Source organism: Sycon ciliatum, chromosome 11 (genome assembly GCF_964019385.1).
Source record: "Sycon ciliatum chromosome 11, ocSycCili1.1, whole genome shotgun sequence".
Taxonomy (NCBI): Eukaryota; Metazoa; Porifera; class Calcarea; order Leucosolenida; family Sycettidae; genus Sycon; species Sycon ciliatum.
The window spans coordinates 21,229,435-21,251,934 of record NC_088653.1 but is presented as its reverse complement, the minus strand read 5'-3'; the positions used below and the strand labels follow the sequence as shown (position 1 = coordinate 21,251,934).

Here is a 22,500-nt window from a genome sequence, read left to right as displayed (position 1 = left end):
TGCATGTACACGCGCGCACGCACGTGTGCACGGACACACACACACACACACACACATGCACGCACAAGCACATATACATGCAAGCATGAACGTACATATTATATTATGTGTCGCCACAAACATACATCCATATTCTGGCACAAAGAGAGAGAGAAGAGAGAGAGAGAGAGAGAGAGAGAGAGAGAGAGAGAGAGAGAGAGAGAGAGAGAGAGAGAGAGAGAGAGAGAGAGAGAGAGAGAGAGAGAGAGAGAGAGAGAGAGAGAGAGAGAGAGAGAGAGAGAGAGAGAGAGAGAGAGAGAGAGAGAGAGAGAGAGAGAGAGAGAGAGAGAGAGAGAGAGAGAGGAGAGAGAGAGAGAGAGAGAGAGAGAGAGAGAGAGAGAGAGAGAGAGAGAGAGAGAGAGAGAGAGAGAGAGAGAGAGAGAGAGAGAGAGAGAGAGAGAGGAGAGAGAGAGAGAGAGAGAGAGAAAGAAAGAGAGAGAGAGAGAGACAATAAGAAAGGAAAGATATTGCGGGTGAAGGAGGAGGAGGAGGAGGAGGGGGAGGAGGAGGAGGAGGAGGAGGAGGAGGAGAGGATGAGGAGGTGGAGAGAGCAAATGAGTGAGACAGATTCATATGTTGTGGAGAGACCATTCCTGCTATGCACAGGTAACAAAGATTAGAATAGATAATGTTAGCATTTCTACCTCGGACGCGAAAGCTAGTCGCTTTGCCTCCCCGCCGGACAGACCTCGGCCACCCTTGATAGGACTGCCGATACGTGTGTCACGCACTTTCATCAGACCAAGCTGAAAAGTACACACACACACATGCGCACACACATGCACATGCACACACACACACATACACACATACACACATACACACACGCACACACACACACACACACACACACACACACACACACACACACACACACACACACACACACACACACACACACACATGCACGTGCTCGCACCCACCCACCCATCCACACAGACACACATACACAAACAGACCTAGTCAGCATTTGACTGCACGCATTAATTTCAGCCTTGCGAATAACGACCGCTCACGAATACCGACACTTTTCCCATGCACGAACAACAAGGGTCGTTCTTTGAAACTCGGAAAGGATGTCTGCACTCTTACGGTCCATTCATCCAAAAATGGCACCTGAACTTTTTGTTCTCTTTCCCGTAAAGCAAAACCTCCCTAACCTGGATGGACTGTCCATATCCGGACTACAGTCTACTGGGCATGTTTCTGACTCCTCTCTGCTTACCAAATATGCTTTTCAACAAAAAAGGGCACCAAACAAATCAATAGTGATTGGTATAAGAAGTCACTGCTTGCAAGCAATAAGTATGTAAGCTCCAAGTTAGGGACATTTCCAAATAACGGGTAGTGCCCCGTCCCGACATGCCCGGTCCCGACATGCCCGGTCCCCGAGGTGCCCAGTCCCAACATGCCCGGTCCCGAGGTGCCTGGTCCCGAGGTGCCCAGTCCCGACATGCCCGGTCCCGAGGTGCCCAGTCCCGATGCACCCGGTCCCGATGCACCCGGTCCCAATGCACCCGATCCCAATGCACCCGGTCCCAAAGCACCCGGTCCCAATGCACCCGGTCCCACCATGCCCGGTCCCGACGTGCCCTGACAAGTTGATCTCTACTATACTGCATTAGACATGCAGCGAAGCAACTAATGTACATCCTCACTTCTTCATCTGCCATCCTTGTGTCATTTTCTTTCACTGTTCTATGCATGAATTGAGTGCATGATCTTTGAACACCCACTGACAGCATTATCCAATGTATTAGGGGTCGTCCACAAAAGTCGAACCTTTTTCACAAAACGAAATAATTTCGATATGGGGTGGGAGGGAGTTGACCAATTTCGTTTCAGAAAACATTGATACATGTACATGGCCGCACTTGCGTTTTTTTGTTGTACGTATATGTCAACATTTTTACGTTCCAAGGGGGGGGGGGGAGGGAGGAGTTGGGTCTAAACTAAAATAATTCGTTTGGTGAAAAAAGTTCGATTTTCACGGACGACCCCTTAGCGTACTTACCTCCAGCATCACTTTGTTCACCTGCTCTTCACGATCTTCCACCGAGGTGTAGTTATCCATACGGAGCATAGCCTGGTACACACACATACACACATGTACGGACACACACACACACACACACGTACGGACACACACAAGTACGGATACACACACATGCATGCATGTACACACACACACACACACACACATGCACATACACATACACATACACACAGGCACGCGCACACACACACACACATACACACACACACGTACGGACACATACAGACAGTGGGACTTTTTTTAATTCGGGGAGACAGGCTAGTGAGGCTACTCAATCCACTAACAGAACTGTTTGATCTAGTTTGTGGACTCATCAGCGCAGCACAGAGAAAATGAGGCCGAGCCTGATTGCAATGAAAAATTATTTTCCGAAGCCAGATTTGCACCAGGCGCGGGCCGCGGGGGAGACAGGCGATATACACTGTAAAGCTATATGTGCTGTCGTGGACATGGACATCCGGTCGCACGTCTAGCGGCCCCAGGGCGCTGGCCATGCAGCCGTGGGTAAGCGGTACACACATACGCGCTGCAGCTCGCCGGTCGCATCGGCCGATATCGGATCAAGCGCTGTTCTGTACGCGCTGAGGGCGCCGGCCCCGGTCAATCGACTGGACTTCCATGTCCACGACAGTACTAGGCTCACACCTCGGTTATCCGGACCGCGAACCTACGGGCACTTCAGTCTACCACCGGGCACCCTTTGGGCGAGTTTGAGTGGAAATATTACTACTCGTCAGTCACTTTTGATGGAAATAGATAGTGATGTCACATGACATATCTACTGTAAAATCGGAAAGTTTAACGACCAAACATTTTTTAAAGGTTTAAATTTTTTTGGCATGATAGCGTGCAGAAAGTTTAAAGGGGAAGTTAAGGCAAAAATTAAAATTTCACCAGTTGTAGTCTTCGGGGTGCTGAGTCGAATGGTCTTGGTCCGAGGAAGCTGAGACGCTCCCTTCCTACTTGAATCCCAATCGAACTCGCGCACTTCCACCGAAACTGGGTGACTGCGCCCTACTAGATGGGGATTTGTATGCAAAATGTCACTAAAAGCGCCATTTCGTTCTTATAAAAGCACGGATGACCGCGATTGGCCCATATGTTGTAGTCTTTTGGACGCTGAGTCGACTGGTTTTGGTCCGAAAAGGCTGCGATGCAGCGTTCCTCCTTTATTCCCAATCGAACATGGTTGAACAAGCGGTCACGTGGTCCTGGGTGCCCAAATCACCTGGTCACCACGCCAGCAGGTGACAACTACTTTACTTTCACACCAAGGTTCAACTGGAGTTCAACTCGAGTGACAGGACTGCACCCAAAAAAGGTCAAACAGGCTAGTAAGTTGTACCCTGCAGGCACGGTGACCAGGTGACTGGTGTACGCAGGAGCACGTGACCGCTTCTTCAACCATGTTCGATTGGGAATAAAGGAGGAACGCCGCATCGCAGCCTTTTCGGACCAAAACCAGTCGACTCAGCGTCCAAAAGACTACAACATATGGGCCAATCGCGGTCATCCGTGCTTTTAGAAGAACGAAATGGCGCTTTTAGTGACATTTTGCATACAAATCCCCATCTAGTAGGGCGCAGTCACCCAGTTTCGGTGGAAGTGCGCGAGTTCGATTGGGATTCAAGTAGGAAGGGAGCGTCTCAGCTTCCTCGGACCACGACCATTCGACTCAGCACCCCGAAGACTACAACTGGTGAAATTTTAATTTTTGCCTTAACTTCCCCTTTAACGATGGCTACTTGGCCACCCATCTGTATGCACATCTTTACACAGACATCTCGCGATAACGTTTCTTCAAATAACGAAAAACAATGGTCGTTAGAACGCTAGCCTTTGTGACTCGTTAGACTTTCCGGTTTTACAGTACGGTCTTTCCTTATCAACATGTAAATGTATGTGATTCGGAGATACGGACATTTTGAAGTCACGGACAGTGCCCGGTCCCGGATTGTCCGGACAAACGAGGTACAGTAATACCTGTCAGGGAGACCACCTGTCAGGGAGACCACCTGTCAGGGAGACCACCTGTCAGGGAGACCACCTGTCAGGGAGACCACCTGTCCTGGAAGACCGCTGAAACCGGGACTGAGGAATGCTATTTCCAGTCAAATAAATCTGGATAAGGAGACCACCTGGTAACAGAGACCACACTTTGAAGGTCCCTTGAGCGGTCGTCTTGGACAGGTTTCACTGTACGAGTGTTGTGTCACGTGAGTACTGTTGTGTCACGTGAGTACTGTTGTGTCACGTGAGTACTGTTGTGTCACGTGAGTACTGTTGTGTCACGTGAGTACTGTTGTGTCACGTGAGTACTGTTGTGTCACGTGAGTACTGTTGTGTCACGTGAGTACTGTTGTGTCACGTGAGTACTGTTGTGTCACGGGAGTACTGTTGTGTCACGGGAGTACTGTTGTGTCACGTGAGTACTGTTGTGTCACGTGAGTACTGTTGTGTCACGTGAGTACTGTTGTGTCACGTGAGTACTGTTGTGTCACGTGAGTACTGTTGTGTCACGTGAGTACTGTTGTGTCACGTGAGTACTGTTGTGTCACGGGAGTACTGTTGTGTCACGGGAGTACTGTTGTGTCACGTGAGTACTGTTGTGTCACGTGAGTAGGGCTCCCGTAAGAAGACCATAGGTCTGTGGGAAACACCCTAGTAAAATAAAAGTTAATAATAATAATAATAATAATAATAATAATAATAATACTGTTGTGTCACGTGAGTACTGTTGTGTCACGTGAGTACTGTTGTGTCACGTGAGTACTGTTGTGTCACGTGAGTACTGTTGTGTCACGTGAGTACTGTTGTGTCACGTGAGTACTGTTGTGTCACGTGAGTACTGTTGTGTCACGTGAGTACTGTTGTGTCACGTGAGTACTGTTGTGTCACGTGAGTACTGTTGTGTCACGTGAGTACTGTTGTGTCACGTGAGTACTGTTGTGTCACGTGAGTACTGTTGTGTCACGTGAGTACTGTTGTGTCACGTGAGTACTGTTGTGTCACGTGAGTACTGTTGTGTCACGTGAGTACTGTTGTGTCACGTGAGTACTGTTGTGTCACGTGAGTACTGTTGTGTCACGTGAGTACTGTTGTGTCACGGGAGTACTGTTGTGTCACGTGAGTACTGTTGTGTCACGTGAGTACTGTTGTGTCACGTGAGTACAGTCTACTCGCGATAAGTCACGCACAATGTCCTGGGATAGAAAATGCGCGACTTACCGCGAGTGCGCGACTTACATTATGCACCACGTCATGCATATGTACAGCCGTCATTTTTTCTTGTGCATAATTATGGACATGTGTGCTGAACACGCGTACAAGCACTGAGCTGCATGCACACGAGACGTAGATCTACCACAGCGTGAAGCCGTGATCGATATGAAGGCATGATTGAGAAAGACAAGACAGTAACGACGTTCCTTTACTTTTGCCGTTTTCGTAGGGATTTGACAAGACGCACTTCTGTTTCCGTCGTGTAAGCACTTCGTTTCCCTTTGCTTGACGATGCCTTCTCATAAGAAAACGAAAGAACAGCGAACAGTGGCTGATCGACTGCGTTTGGTTCGTCTCTATCGTGAGAATGGAAAAACCTCCGCTCGAAAATTTGCGAAGTTGAACAATGTTCCGGAGGCGATGTTCCGCGGCTGGCTGAGGGATGCTGAAGCTGGAAAACTCGCCAATGCTAATCCGTCTGGTCCACAGGGAGTCCGCAACAGAAGTTCCCAGTTCGGGAAAATTGAGGAGCGGCTAGTGAAGTATATTTTGCTTCGAAGGGAGAAGTTTGTGACTGACAAACTTGGATTGTCGTGGGTGATCCTGAGGGAGAAGGCTCTCATAAAATATGCACATAATAATTATATTCTTACCTTTACAGTATTCAAGCTCCATCATTGAAAACCACATCATTCGCAAATACTCACGAAATCCACGAAATCCGCAAAATCCCGAAAAATAAAAAATTCTTGAGATGGGTGTCCTGGATGAAAAAGTGCGTGACTTATCGCGAGTGCGTGACTTAAAGGTGCGTGACTTATCGCGAGTAGACTGTACTGTTGTGGCTCACCTGTACACGTAGGTGCTCGTAGACAGTGAGGTTTGGCAGAAACACGTCTTGTTGCTGTACGTAGGCAGCTGCCCGGCGTACGTCACGGGACACAACAGAGTGGCCGTTGATTGCAAGAGTACCTGAGCAGGGGAGGGGGGGGGGGGAAGAGAGAGAGAGAGAGAGAGAGAGAGAGAGAGAGAGAGAGAGAGAGAGAGAGAAAGAGAGAGAGAGAGTGTGTGAGAGAGAGAGAGAGAGAGAGAGTGAGAGAGTGAGAGAGAGTGTGTGTGTGTGTGTTAAGCAGATGGATATCCTCCACACGGGCACGTCATGACATGTGCCACAGTAAGCGCCTAGCCGCATACGCAATTCGGAGAGACACCATCCAACTGAAGGCCGTACCGAATGGCAATAGAATCCCTAAAGTCCGGTCGGTTGAGTACTGTTCCATGCCCTACTCCAGGCAATACTGTGCCTTTCAAGGTAACCACTCTCATGAGGAGATCATCTGTACACAGAGGACCCGGCACTACAACCTGGACCGAGGTGTGCTATTTCCAGTCAAGAAGACCACCTGTACACCAGTCCTGGGTATCCCTTGTTTAGGGAACACTTGACATTGTCTGGTCGCCAAGGTGATCATGGTGATCCGTAGCTGCGCGTAGGCCCGCGTAGCCGCCTTGCCGGCCTTGGCCCTTTTTACCTCGGCAGACCGCACCGGAAGAAAGATGACGACGCTGTTTTGGTGAATATTTTCTTCGCGTTCGACAGTCTGTGCGCCAAATTCAAAAAAAGTCGAAAGCCTTTTCTTCTTTCTCGAGTGATCCTTGGTGATTTTTCAAGCCTCTTCGCAGTGTTCAACACCCAATGGCTCAGGAGAAGAAAGGTCGAAAAAATGTAGTCACTGGCCTCGTTTCAAGTGACAGCAGGAGAAGAAATTTCCTTTCAAGACGGAAGAATGGACTCCTAAAAAAGGTAAGTTCAATGCACATCGCAATTCTGAACTTGCGCAATTTGTCATGAAGGCTTCGCTTCATTTGTGTTCTGCAGGCCGCAGAGTTGCATGTTGGAAGTGGAGCCAAGGTTTTGGTCGTGGTGGTCGCTCCTTCTGGAGTTCGACACACGTACAGCTCGCACCCTGTGGACGAGATTTTGCCCTCCACCAGCTCGACAAGTGTCACAACAGCAAGAGCTGACCCAGTGGCATGCTCTGCAAGAAGCAGTTCATATCCCACCGCGATGAACACCCCAGATTCCACCACGAGCCCCACTGAAGAATGAAAATTAAATTTGGACTATGCTGGTCCTTCAAACATCACCTGTTGGATGTTTGTTGTGTGCAAACACCATAGTCTGGTATCAATTCACCTCAGAATGTCAACATTGAAAATGATAATAATGTATGCGTCATCAGAAATTGACACTTTCTGGACAATAGAGCAATGCTAGTAGTCAACAAACATCACGCTGAACCACTATGAATAGGATCCACCAGCTCGACAAGTGTAACAACAGCAAGAGCTGACCCAGTGGCATGCTCTGCAAGAAGCAGTTCGTATCCCACCGCGATGAACACCCCAGATTCCACCACGAGCCCCACTGAAGAATGAAAATTAAATTTGGACTATGCTGGTCCTTCAAACATCACCTGTTGGATGCTTGTTGTGTGCAAACACCATAGTCTGGTATCAATTCACCTCAGAATGTCAACATTGAAAATGATAATAATGTATGCGTCATCAGAAATTGACACTTTCTGGACAATAGAGCAATGCTAGTAGTCAACAAACATCACGCTGAACCACTATGAATAGGATCCACCAGCTCGACAAGTGTCACAACAGCAAGAGCTGACCCAGTGGCATGCTCTGCAAGAAGCAGTTCGTATCCCACCGCGATGAACACCCCAGATTCCACCACGAGCCCCACTGAAGAATGAAAATTAAATTTGGACTATGCTGTCGAGGGTTGTCTTGCTTTGGGTGATGCTGTACACTATTGCCTGGAGCAAAACATGGAATTCTGCACAGTAATTCAAGTTAGCAGCAGCATAGAGAGACTCCATGGCTTGCGCTTGAAGAACTGTGCGGCGGTCGGCAACGGAGAAGTCAAGTGCAAACGTGCTTGAGGTCATGCCCGTCACAAACGTCTCAACAAACTTGTTGTAGGGTTTGTTGCTGAACTGACCCGTCGGGATGGACAGCAAGTTCTGCAATGATCTACTTGACTTTGCTGACTCAACAGCACTCAACACATCTGCTTTGAACTGCGGCTGCTCAGCCACACACAGCCTACGTAGCAAGTCCAAGCGACCTTCCGAGGTGCTCAGAAGCGAACCTACACTTTCCTTTTTCATACTAATTATTTCCTTCTCAAGTAATTCAATTTTGCTATCCTTCTGCAAATGCATCTTCGACAATGCAGCCAACGCACAGTTTTTTGGCCACCAACACTCTCTCTAAACGCTTCAAAGAATCAACATTTTCAACATTATCAACATTTTCAACATTATCTACCGGTACTTCGTTTGAGGCTGAGGAGGTTTCTAGGGGCTGGCTGAAGACAGGGGGGAAAGAATCATCTACATCATCGCAGGAGCTTACCTCTGGGAGAGGAACATCATCGCTGGCATCTACCATGTCAGGCTACAGAGTCCCCATAGCTATCGCCCCTCCGAGGCTCGTCGTGACAGAGGGTGGTTGGTGATTAAATCCTTCAAGTCAGCCAGTCGTCCGCAGCTCCTCAGTACAAATTGCAGATACGTCTCGTCCAGAGAGCGCTGACAACACTGCCAGGATACACTTGCGAACCCGAACATCCTTGGAGCTATGCCGAGGCGATTCCCACTCATCGTGGAAGGGATTCTTGCACGCAAACTGGTATTGAGAACCTCCAGAGTGTCTCTTCTTCGTGGATATCTTGCCCATGATGACAAAATGTTGAAAATACAAAACGGGCTTCTTCTCGTCGCTTCTCTCTCTCGAAAGACATGGCAGAGTTCAATTTTTTTCGGGCAAAACCTCCATAAACCCTTACAGGCCAGGCTAAAACACTGTACAACCTCCGCACTTTTGGGGTTACCTCCGCAAAGTTACCAAAAGAGGGACTGATACTTCAAGGCAAATCGAAATTGTGCCACATCTCTTTCAATGAGAACAGAGGCCTTCGCAGCGCATCCATCTTCCTCTTTTTCGGGCCGCGGGCGCACGGCGGGCGCACGGCGCGATTTGACCGTGCGTACTTGTCAATCTCCATATCAACGCCTGAGTTTTCGTGTAAAAACCGAATGTTCCCTGAACAAGGGATTCCCTCGACTGGTACACCGCGACAACATTTACAAGGTCCCCTGAGCCGCCGCCTTTGGGGCCATCCGGCATTAGGCCACCCTTTCTTTTTTCGTTGTTTAACGTCCGCGCCCGCATACCTTTTTGCCTCCGACCGGAAAAAAAAAAACAAGAAAGTAGTAGTACCAATAATATGCGAAGTTGTAAATACATGATTGTGTAGTTTCACAGTGTGCCGATCATGACCTTAAACTTATAATCTTGCCTCCCGGGCATGCCTTTGTCTTGTGTTCTTTTTCTTTTTTTTGTTGGCTTTTAAATATCGTACGGTGTGTGTCCTAGTAAAAATCCAGATGTAATGAATTCATGACATGCTAACTCCATGCTATGTACCTGTTTTGTTGGATTCATCAGGCATGTGCTCCAATGTACCATCAAAGAGTGTTGTTCTATGCCTGCAAGTGCCGTTAGACCCAGAAATATTGTATATATCACATGCTTTACTGGTCAAAATGTTTGATTGGGGTTTCCAGTTTTTGGAATGGGCTTTTCGTTTTTTTCGCCTTCCCGCGTACCTTTTCGCGAAAAAAAAGGACATTAAACAATGAATTAACAAAGGGTGGCCTTATCGATAATTCACGGAACGAAATAGTTTAGTTACAGTCGTCCCTCTCTAATCCGGCACCCTTTGCAACGGCATTTTCTGCTGGATAGGCAAGGGTGCTGGATTATCAAATCCTGCCCTCCAACCCGGCCCACCTGTTAAAACGTAGGGATTTTCCGTGTCAATCCAAGTACTTTGTGGAATGCATGTCTTTAACATACACTTGGGAATATCCTGTGCACTGGCAAAGGATATTCCAAAGTGTATGTTACATGTGTTGTTTATGTTACAACTTACAATGCTCCCTGACGGTACACGGTGTACAACTGCTGGATTAGAAAATCAAATTACGTACAGTTTGAGTGATTTGTTGCAGAAAATCGCCGCTGGAGGCGGAATTCAAGCGCCGGATTAAAGCGTAGAAAACGAACTGAAAAAATCCGTTTTGCCAGAAAGTGTGCTTGTTTGCAAGGGTGCTGGATAAACAAGTGCCGGATTAGAGAGGGACGACTGTAGCACCTTGTAGGTCATGTGTACCCACCATATCATACACAAACTGTATGAAAGGTCATGTGTACCCACCATATCATACACAAACTGTATGAAAGTCATGTGACTACCCTCCATATCATACACAAACTGTATGAAAGTCATGTGACTACCCTCCATATCATACACAAACTGTATGAAAGTCATGTGTATACCCTCCATATCATACACAAACTGTATGAAAGGCCATGTGTCACTGCTGGACCAATCAAAACCTGCTTCCGGCAGTCCTGCACAGTCACGTACCGTAACACTTGGTTTAAGCGACCGCCCACCCCACGGTGCAAGCAAAGGCGGTCGTTAAAGCCAGGTGGCCTTTAGAACCTGGTCCCACAGCGTCTGTGTAGAACTGTCGGTGCATGGAAAGACGGTCGTTAAGAGCAGGTGGTCTTTAGAACCTGGTCCCACAGCGTCTGTGTAGAACTGTCGGTGCATGGAAAGACGGTCGTTAAGAGCAGGTGGTCTTTAGAACCAGGTCCCACAGTGTCTGTGTAGAACTGTCGGTGCATGGAAAGACGGTCGTTAAAAGCAGGTGGTCGCTAAACCCAGAGGTCGCTTACACCAGGTTGTACTGTACCTACTGATCTGAAGGTGAAATGGGTTCTGTCTCACACTTAAACAAAAGAGAAAGGAGCAAGGAACTACGAGTTACGCTATACTGTCCACTAACACCACCGGTTACTGAACAATCAGCTCATGCGATAACACATTGTATTGTTTAGTAACAGGTGGTGTTACTGGACAGTTACACAGTATAGCGTAACGTGTAGTTCCTTGCTCCTTTCTCTGCTGTATAAATTAATTCTTGGCTCTCCGTCCGAGTCCATTCCCGCGCACCTGATGAGCCGTCTCACACTCACCGTGCACTTGCAGCACACTGGACATGCGGCCCGAGATCAAGTTCAAGAAAGTCGTCTTGCCTGCTCCACTGGACGGGCAACGAACGCAAACACCAACAAAGTAAACACCAAAGAAACACAGAAAGCAAAATGTCATCGTTGCGAGTAGCAAATACAGTCGACTCCACTTATAACAAACTAGCTGAATTACACAAAAACCTGTCAAGAAGACCACTCGGATAAGGCGACCACCTGTCCCAGAAGACCACCGCAGCCAGGACCAAGGGATGCTATTTCCAGTGAAATGACCCTGGATAAGGAGACCACCCGGTAACAGAGGCCACACTTTGAAGGTCCCTTGAGCGGTCGTCCTACACACATTTCACTGTATAGAGAGTTTCGTGATAATTACAGCAAACCAGTGGCCACATCCCTATTTAGAACTGACCCACACAAAATCGACCCTTCGAGTCATACTGAAGAGTTTTCGTTTACAACCAACCATAATCTTGCAGGGCCGTGTGTAATCAGGATGAGGTTTTACATTTTGATCTACAATGTCATCACAATAATCTCCACATTGAAGAATTACTTCAACCCCCCCCCCCTCCACCTCATCCCCTTGATCAAAAGATTCACACCCCTTCTCCTGGATCACAACCCCTGGATCACATCATACCCCCCCCCCCCGGGATCACAACCCCCCCCCCCCCCTCCTGGATTACTCCCCCCCCCCCCTGGATCACCTCCCCCCTCTCCCTTCTGGATCACAACCCCTGGATAACCCCTCACCCCCCCCCCCCCCCCTCACCCCAGATCATAGCTGAAGTAAGGTACTAAGTACAGGAGGTGTGTGTGTGTGGGGGGGTCACAGTATACCTTGCACCCATCAGGGCCATGAGCTGTCCGGCTTGAATGCGTCCACTTACTGCAGATGATACACGCACACGCGCACGCCCACACGTACACATACCCATATGCACACACACACACACACACACACACACACACACACACACACACACACACACACGCATGCACGCACGCGCGCACGTACACACTAAGTTCACAATTTCAGCGCATTAAAATTTCGGCCTCCCAGGGCAAAAAAGTTGAAAAAACACATTTCGACCGCATTAACATTTTGGCTTGTACTACTGCTTGCCTGTATACATTGTCACACTGAACCTTGCAAAACGAAATTTCAGCCACAACACAATTTCAGCCAAAGTGCCCAGGCCGAAAATAATGCCCCACACCCACCCCACATCCCCCCCCCCTTCACCTCACCCCCCACACACACATACCCCCTCCCCCACCACCACCACCACACTGTGCAGTTGGAGCAACAATCAAAACCAGGGGGGGGGCAGATACGGGCAGTTTGAGTGCACTCACAACACGCTCAAGCCGCCCGCCCAAACAATCACACAGACAGGCAGCTGAACTCACAGTCGTTGAGGATGACCTTTGGCTCGTGGCGCTTTTCTTTCTCGTTCTTTGGCAGCGTCACGGTGAGATGGTGCCAGCTCAGGTTGACACGATCACCGAGTGTGGAACGGATGCTCATTTTGCCAGATTTCAAAGACTGTTGGGTACACACACACACACGTACACACACATGCACAAACGTGCGCATGCATGCACACGTGCACACAAACACACACGCACACGCGTGCATGCACACACTCACGTACACGCACACACAAACACACACACACACACGCACACACACACACACGCACACACACACAAACATACACACACGCACACACACACACACACACACACACACACACACGCACACACAAGCATATATAAATATGTTAGTAGGATAGCGGGTACATATTCGAATCCTTCAAGGGGTTCCTCCACTCTGGCAGTGCAGCGTATGTGCACATACTTCTGCACGGAAAGGCAGTAAGGATGTAGACCTGCAGTCCATTCACCAAACCGGGGCTCATAGGGCGTTTCACAGTCTTACTTCATTCTTATTCAAGATCGTGAAGTCAATGTCTTTAAAAGATATAGGTAAAATAATACATAGCAGGTCAAGGTCAAAAAAATATGATAGCCGTTGTTTTATTAAGCCTATAGATGAAGTGTGTATGGTGAAAATCGATCAAGAAATGTTTAGTGTATCAGAGTCCCGATTTCGCAGATGAACTGTAGTTCAATGTGGTTCGGTGCTATCAATACCGAGCATTGCCATGATGGGCGTTCAGCACGGAAAGCGCTCAAGAGTCGCCCCCGTCCTGCCCTGCTGTGTTCGACCCAGGTGTTGGCGAGCGAAGTGCAGCGACGTGATATCACTGATCGTGGCCTCGGAAAAGTGCGGACTGGCGAAGGTGTATGGTGTGGGCACGAGAGCACGATCATGGAAAGTGTGTGGAGTATGATCATGGAAAGTGTGTGGAGATCATGCAGGCCTCTTTTACGGGCAAACAGAATACAATTGACAGTGGCATGGCGAATGATTAGAACACAACACCAAAAAATGAAAACAATTGTATGTGTGAAAAAACTAGTGTTGAAACGAGCGTATCTATAACAAACGAGCGAACAGTTCCACTAACGAGCGAGTTAACGAGTTTCACTGATGTGGCAAAGATGATATTTTTTAATTTCAGCTACTTCGAATTTCACCGCCAGCGCTGGGGTTGCTGCTGCTTTTGACTGGCTTCACTTCGGACAGGTATTTGGTGTCGAGATGTCTTTTCTGCACCTTCGTTCAGCCGCCACTGTAAGACAAGACCGTTTTTCAAAGATTGAAAGTAGCCCTGTTCTTCGCTGCATTGCGGGAAAAAAACTTCCAAAACGACTAAGCATGACTTTCGCTCGAACAGTGATTCACTAGATGCACTGACTGTACTGTAATGTGCATACTGTAACGTATACGATGCTCGTTAGTGCAAACGAGCTCGCCGCACAAACGAGCCGAGTTTCTGGCGAGCGAGCTAACGAGTACCCGGTGAGATCCTTTCAACACTAAAAAAACGCAAAAATGAGAGAAAAAACAGGAAAATACAAGGGCACTGTCCTGCCCACCATCGTCTCCAAAACCCCACAGCCGGCCCTCCGAGATTGCCAACTCTCGCAATGCATTCACAGGACGGTGATATGACGATCGGGCACCGCGGATGCACATGATCGCCGACCAGTGTGTGGAGTATGATCATGGAAAGTGTGTGCAGTCTGATTATGGATAGTGTGTGGAGTCTGATTATGGATAGTGTGTGGAAAAACAGGCATGGAAAAAGACGGTCGGTCATCAGACTCAGGGATGTAGCACTGTGATTTCAGCTGGTTCCGCCGAAAGGGAGGGATACTTGACCGGACAAAAAGGACGAGCTGGATCGACATGTGTCGCGGCATTATTAGGAAAAATGTGACAATAACATGGAGAAACAAAAAAATAACGTGCTAGACAATCATTTTTACAAAAAAAAAGCCGTTACGCATGTCGATCCAGCTCGTCCTTTTGTTCGCAGTTTCGAAACTGTTGTCGCCTCGTCGCTTATTTACTTGACCGGAAATGAACACGATTGGCGAGGAAACCCAACCCGTGTTGCACAAGCGGGGTTGGTCAACGATTTCAAAATACGGAGGATCCTTAAAATACACAGAGTACAAATACAATGAAACGTGTCTAAGACGACCGACCGCTCAAGGGACCTTCAAAACGTGGTCTCTGTTACCAGGTGGTCTCCTTATCCAGGGTCATTCGGCTGGAAATAGCATCACTTGATCCTGGTTTCAGTGGTCTTCTTGGACAGGTGGTCGCCTTATCCGAGCGATCACCCGAGCAGGTTTTACTCTGAAGGTCAGGCGCTGGCCAGCTGGGGAAGAACTGGAGTGCTCAACCTGAGCGCACTAAGTCGGCTATGAGTCGTGTGAGTTGTGTGAGTCGGTTATGAGGCGTGTGAGTCGGCTAGTATGAGTCGTGTGAGTCGGCTAGTATGAGTCGTGTGAGTCGGCTACGAGTCATGTGAGTCGGCTATGAGTCGTGTGAGTCGGCTACGGGTCGTGTGAGTCGGCTATGAGTCGTGTGAGTCGGGTATGAGTCGTGTGAGTCGGCTATGAGTCGTGTGAGTCGGCTATGAGTCGTGTGAGCCGTGTGAGCTGTGTGAGTCGGCTATGAGTCGTGTGAGCTGTGTGAGTCAGCTATGAGTCGTGTGAGTCGGCTATGAGTCGTGTGAGTCGGTTTTGAGTCGTGTGAGTTGGCTATGAGTCGGCTATGAGTCGTGTGAGCTGTGTGAGTCGGCTATGAGTCGTGTGAGTTGGCTATGAGTCCTGTGAGTCGGCTATGAGTCGTGTGAGTCGGCTATGAGTCGTGTGCGTCAGCTATGAGTCATGTGAGTTGGCTATGAGTCGCGTGAGTCGGCTATGAGTCGTGTGAGTCGGCTATGAGTCGTGTGAGTCGCCTATGAGTCGTGTGAGCTAGCTATGAGTCGTACGAGTCGACTATGAGTCATGTGAGTTGGCTATGAGTCGTGTGAGCGGGCCGGACCAGTCGGAACGGGTGCTACACCAACACCGACACATATATTACATACCTGCCTACTAGTAGTAGTATCCTGATCTGACCGTGACCGTCCCGATATCTCAGGGGTGCTACTAGCCACCCAAAAGCGCATTTGTCGCATGCCTCAGCTAGATGTGTATACATCTTCATACCTACGTACGGAATTGTCCCGATCTTGGGTTTGCAAAGGTTGGTAGGGATCATGCTATTAATTTTCTAAAATGACAAGCGCAAACACACTTAGTCAGCCTCTCACCTTCTTGTCCTGTACCGTACTCGTGGAAATTGTCTTGCGCAGTAGTGGTTGCGATTTCCGTCGCGCCGCCTTCCCGTCGCCGAACTCCAAGCCCTCCACAGCCATCTGCAGTGTGGTCTGGGTCTGGGTCCTCGGCACCCTGCCGCAGCTGGTGCTGCTGCTGGTGGTGGTCGTTCTATTGCCTGTGTGCTGCCACCGGCTTTCAGCATGATCCCGTACCGCCACTGGCTGTAGCGCACTTGACCTCGTTTCGTCCTCCAGCTGGGGTAGCACTGTAGAGCGAGAGCTCAGCCGCGTCATCGCACCGATACCGAGTCGACTAGGACTCGTGTGAGTCGGCCGCTCGCGCACGTCGCCGGCGAGTGCACTGTCAGCGTGCGGAATAGCGGATGGCGGCGGACTACGCGGCTCGCCGATCACAGGGTCAAGCTCGATCAGCTCCGCATCGTCCATGTGTCTGGACACTGCCATGTTTACACCCGCTGCGGAACACTCGATCTCTCGCTCTCTACTTCCCTCTCTCTCTCTCTCTCTCGCCCGCTCTCTCGCTCTCCCCCTCTCGTTCTCTCGTTCTCTCGCTCTCTCCGGCCTCGTATAACCTGCAACTAAGAAACGATTGAGTTGTGCCGCTTTCGCACGTTTTCTATCGGAAAATGAAACAAACTTGGCAATGCGTTGCCTTTCTCTATTGCCCTGGTCGCTTCACCGTCCTCATCCGCTATATCCGCTATATCGTGCGAGGAAAATACTACTACTAGTACTACCTGGTAGTACTAGCACGTGCCTTACAAATTTCAAATCGTATTCCAATAACTAATTACTTCGTTTTCCCATTGCCCCGTCCGGCCCTGTCTTGACTCTTGAGCGGAGCACTCCCGGCCAGCGCTGATACCTGGATGATCGATGGTGCATGCATGCAGTGGCTTGAAGTAACATTGTACACTTGATGCGATGCCGAACGCTCATTCCGAGCGCGGCGAGTCCGGCGACCCCATTGAACTCATCCGTCAACAGCATGATTGATGAATGATGAGTCAATGATGACAGTCGTCTTCTCAGCGATGTGAGTTCATGTAGGCCGTCCCTAGGCCCTAGCCCTTAGCTAGGCTTAGCCTTAGGCTTTATGACACGGAAACGTCGAGCTCTCGCTCGAGTCCACTGATATGACGTTTGTATGCCCATATGGGTTGTTGCGTTCTGGTTTGGTATTTTTATTATTTCCAGTTCGTTGCCTCAACAGTACAAAGTACAACTATCAAGAGGGACAAACGAAAAGAGAATGTAAAACAGAGCAGAAAGGAAGAAGCAACTGGACGGAAAGAAAAACGGAGAAGGAATGTGGACTGGGCGGATTCATGAATCATTACTACTAGGCGGAGCAAGCCATGAACAAAGGCACTTTGTAGTGAGAGGTGACTCCACTGCCTGATCTGGCTGGTATGGTCTGCAAGTCATCAGTTCGTCATCAGGTCATGGTAACTCCCAACAATTACATAGAGCATTACTACTAATAAGTAATAGTAATACTAGATGGTCTCCTCCCCAGCCAACCAGTTTTTAGTGGTTTCTATCTCATGCAGCTTCAGCTCAGTCAGTGTGCGAGACTTCATTCACTCGTTTTCTTTTTCATTTCTTCTTCCTTTAGGAAATATTAATTTTGGACATGTAGACTGCCGTCATGACCATTGTGACTTCCAGGAAAAGCAAAATTTAATAATATAATTGTAGCGTCTCCTTGCGCGACGTTGTTGCCTGGTGCTCCTTGCGATTTGGACGCAAACCTGTCGGTGACCCATGGCGTCCGACGAGCAGAAGTTGCCAGCTTCTGTCCGAACTGCCCGTGATTTGCTGGCTAAGGCACTTGAGAAGGCTGGTATTCAGATTAGCGGTGGACTTGCCAGCGATGCCAAAATCCCATTGAAAGATATTTTTGTCAACTAATACTTGACGTTGCTGACAAAGGACGAACTTTCCAAACTTTTCAGTAACGAGTCATCGTCCTTTTCGTCTGGTTCTGAACGAGCACGCCAGTTAGAATTGTTCTCCCAGGCTCAGCCGCAAAGCCAAAGCCGCAAAGGGTCGCTACGCCGAGCGTGGCATTGAACTGGAAGATATTTTCTCCGCTACCAACCAGCGGCCTTGCAATCTGGGGGCCGCGACACGCCCTGGCTCTGACCATGAGGTAGCTGATTCGAGTTTACTAGCGCGTGCCAAGAAACCCGTGGAAGCGAAGAAGAAGAATATACTAGCGTTTGGAAGCACTGGCTGTGGCAAATCCACGATCTTTCTGATCATGCTGGAATACCTCTGGTCTAAAGGTGAGCTGTGGCGTGGAAAGTTTGATCTGGTACTGGCAGTGGAATTACGGAATCCAGTACAGGACTGTACGAGTCGCTTGTCCGCCGCGTCATGGAACGACATGCGGGCAAGCGCTACAAGACGCTTTCCACCATCAAGACGGACGAAATCGAAGTGTTGAAGGAGCTATCTGGTTTTGCATTATCTATGCTAGCTCAGCAAAAGATGGTGTTCAGCGAGGAGGATGTCATTTCGTCACAACTAAGCGCGCCTGCAATTGAATTCGGATTGCTTATGGCTTACAAGAGCACCAGCTCAACAGAGGACCGGCAATATCGATAATGCTCACTTGTCCATTCAGGAGTTCTTGGCAGCGTGGCACGTGTCTAGCGAGATGCTGAACGACGAGAAGGACGCTGCGTGGCTGGTGAGGAGAGTCGGCCATTACAGAGGTCACATGACCATGTTCTGGCGTTTCCTGATTGCGCTCACACCGCCAAAGCCCGCAGTCGTCATCATGGAGCATCTGTGGCGGATAATCTGCGACGGCGACCGTACACAACGTGCATGCAGCCAGACTGATACACACCTGCTCGACGACATTGTGAGCCGTTCTCAGCCAACCAAGCAAAGCAACGACGTGGACCGTATCCATGCGGTGCTGAAATCGGCGCTGTCAGTTGAAAAGATGAAAGAGCTCGCCGATCAGCTGCTGGTTGGTACCGCCGGGCAAGGACGTGGTCGTCAGCGTGTCGACAATGCTCTGCCGCGAGGCAGGGAGTTGACGGACGACTTGTACCTGGACACTCTTGTAACCGTAAGGAAGACCGAGGCAGTGGAGACGAGTGCAGAGGTGATCCTGTCAGCTGTACGTAAAGTGGATCCCGGAACCGCATCTCATTGTGAGCAGCATGCGATGACAAGCGCAACGTCGGAGATATCGACGCCTACGTCATCTGGAGCTGCCCCGGCTGCTACTGCTGCACCCATACGGCCTCCTGCGAATGATGAGGTGGAACGCCGTTGCCTAGCTGATTTTTTAGTAGCTTATCTAGAGCACGGCCAGTATCAAGGTACGTCGTCTTGTAATGGGCATTGTTCATTCTTCTCTCAGGTCTTTTCTCTGAATTTTTATCGTGTGAAACTCAGCCTGTCCGATTGCACTGCCATTGCTCATTTCCTCACAACCCATTTTTGTGTGGACGTGCAGGAAGTGCACCTTTTGGCTTGTAGCTTAACCAGCACTGCTATGCGCTGCATTCTTAATGGCTTGGCACATTACACACATGTACGTGTGCTCTCTTTGTCTGCGAATCACTGTACCGATGGTAATGTCTTTTCATCAGCCATTTTATTCGCGTCGTCCAGCCTGGAGGAAGCGGATTTAGATTTAAATGAAGTCGGCATTGACGGCTTTGCTTTGGTCTGCCGAGCGCTGAGTTCATGTTGGAAGTTGCGGATTGTTTCACTTATTGGCTTATGCAGTGAGTACGGTGCTGATGTGCCGCTTACGTCCATTCTAGAAATTCTCCATTCTAACAGGAACCTGGAACGACTGTATGTCCTAGGATATTCCTTCACGTTTGGTCCTAGATCGGAGGAACGATGTGTACTAGCCCAGTTCGTACAGGCTGTTCGCCAGTGTAGCAAGCTTTGTGTGCTCTTCTTTTCGCCGCAGCATAGGGAGAACAGCAGGTTGCTGTACGAGCTACAGCCGCTGGTAGATGATCCTGAATGTGCTCTGCAGTTTTTGGAGGGCTCTAATTGTAACTCTGACACGGTACAGTTGCCATGGTTATAGCCAGCACCAGCCCCGGCACAGATTCTCTTTGACACCGAAAATTGCATTCTTTTCTTTTACAGAGCTTGATTTTCCAGCCGCTACAGTTAACTACTTGCCTATAACGAGGAAGTGCAAAGCCCATTTTCCTCTTGCCCAGGCCAAACACTGAGTTGACCATAAGAGCTTTCCTTGCCAGTGGTGCCTGTCTATATAGCAGATCATTTTCAAAAACTTTTCAATCTTTTCTCAATTCTTGAGCGCACGCTGCAATGCTGATAACACTCCCTGCAGTACAAAAATATATTATTTTGAGTGTCTTGTACTGACACGATGTTTTCACTCCATTTCCTTGTCTCTTCTGTGTTTCCTGAATTACACTGACAGTTGGCTGTGTGCAGAGCACCGGTATGCAGACTGTATGTTTGTTTGTGAAGAACACGTGGAGTGATTCACATGAATGTCAATCACTGGCATTGTGTGTTGGTTAACATTGTGTGCAGTGCACTGGTTACCGGCGTACGGTTTCCTTTTGGAATACAGAGGGTTTGAACCGGGACTTGACCCCATACAGTTCCGAATTTTCGGATGGCCGGACTCTGCCGATCGGTTACCAGAGTTCTAGCAAGGTACAGTAAAACCTGTAACTAAAGACCACCTTGACTAGCGACCAGCCTGGTACTACAGTAAAACCTGTAACTAAAGACCACCTTGACTAGCGACCAGCCTGGTACTACAGTAAAACCTGTAACTAAGGACCACCTTGACTAGCGACCAGCCTGGTACTACAGTAAAACCTGTAACTAAAGACCACCTTGACTAGCGACCAGCCTGGTACTACAGTAAAACCTGTAACTAAAGACCACCTTGACTAGCGACCAACCTGGTACTACAGACCACTTCGCCAGGCACGGACTGTCTCACATTCATACATGGTTGTGCGGTGCAAACCTCTAACTAAGGACCACCTTTGACTAAAGACCGCTTTCTCTGGCCCCAAGGGGTGGTCGTTAGTCACAGGTTTTACTGTATATAAATATACAGTGGCCCCTTTATAAGCCGGCACCATTAGTTTTATTCTCCTGAAATTCTGCTGGATCAGGGAGGATGCTGGATCAGGGAGGATGCTGGGTCAGGGAGGATGCTGGATCAGGGAGGATGCTGGATCAGGGAGGATGCTGGATCAGGGAGGATGCTGGATCAGGGAGGATGCTGGATCAGGGAGGATGCTGGATCAGGGAGGATGCTGGATCAGGGAGGATGCTGGATCAGGGAGGATGCTGGATTAGGGAGGATGCTGGATCAGGGAGGATGCTGGATCAGGGAGGATGCTGGATCAAGGAGGATGCTGGATCAGGGAGGATGCTGGATCAGGGAGGATGCTGGATCAGGGAGGATGCTGGATCAGGGAGGATGCAGGATCAGGGAGGATGCTGGATCAGGGAGGATGCTGGATCAGGGAGGATGCTGGATCAGGGAGGATGCTGGATCAGGGAGGATGCTGGATCAGGGAGGATGCTGGATCAGGGAGGATGCTGGATCAGGGAGGATGCTGGATCAGGGAGGATGCTGGATCAGGGAGGATGCTGGATTTATAAAATCTGATACTGCTGCAGTGTGCATGAAGAGGATATTTTGGCTTCTAAAATTTGTGCTGGTTTATAGAGGTTGCTGGATTAAAGAGGTTGCTGGATTAAAGAGGTTGCTGGATTAAAGAGGGACGAGTCACGACTGTACATGTACAGTGTAGTACCAGTAGTAGTGGTGGGCAAAGGAAACTATTAGAGTATACCCAATACTACATTAGTCAAAATTGTCTTGCCAGTACGGCAGTAGGCCCGACTTCATCCCCGACAAGTGTGCATCTCTGAACCCTCTACTACTTTGTTTGACTACTGTTTGACTATCATCATAATTATCAACTTCATTTTCGTTGAACTCAAGCCCAACTGATGAGGGGAGGGGGGGGGGGGAATTCCCCGAAACGCTGTGGCGGTTTCTTGCAGGTTTGCCGAGTGGAAGGTTCGGTGGCCTTCTTGCGTGGTCTGGATGGCAGTCGTGAGTCCGAGTCAAGTGAGAATTCAAGTCGGCAGGAAAGGCGCGAGCTCCCACGTGACGTAGGGAGCAACACACAATTCCCCGGCCCCAAGTATCGCCGAAGTCGCACCAACCTCTTCTCCACATTGTTGTCCCCAGCGCAGGCTTGCGAATTAGATGGT

At 49.1% G+C, this 22,500-nt stretch overlaps 1 protein-coding gene across 1 annotated transcript in view; it reads right to left on the bottom strand.

The window, feature by feature from the left end:
* The window catches only part of LOC135826982 (protein white-like), a gene marked incomplete at its 3' end in the record, with an annotated part of 23,221 nt that extends 6,159 nt beyond the window's left edge, over positions 1 to 17,062 (bottom strand). The window contains 7 exon segments of the mRNA XM_065339503.1: positions 684 to 785; positions 2,054 to 2,125; positions 6,168 to 6,289; positions 11,444 to 11,511; positions 12,302 to 12,350; positions 12,875 to 13,010; positions 16,204 to 17,062. Coding sequence (XP_065195575.1) covers positions 684 to 785; positions 2,054 to 2,125; positions 6,168 to 6,289; positions 11,444 to 11,511; positions 12,302 to 12,350; positions 12,875 to 13,010; positions 16,204 to 16,674 — 1,020 coding nt within the window.
* Between the last annotated feature and the right edge of the window lie 5,438 nt (positions 17,063 to 22,500).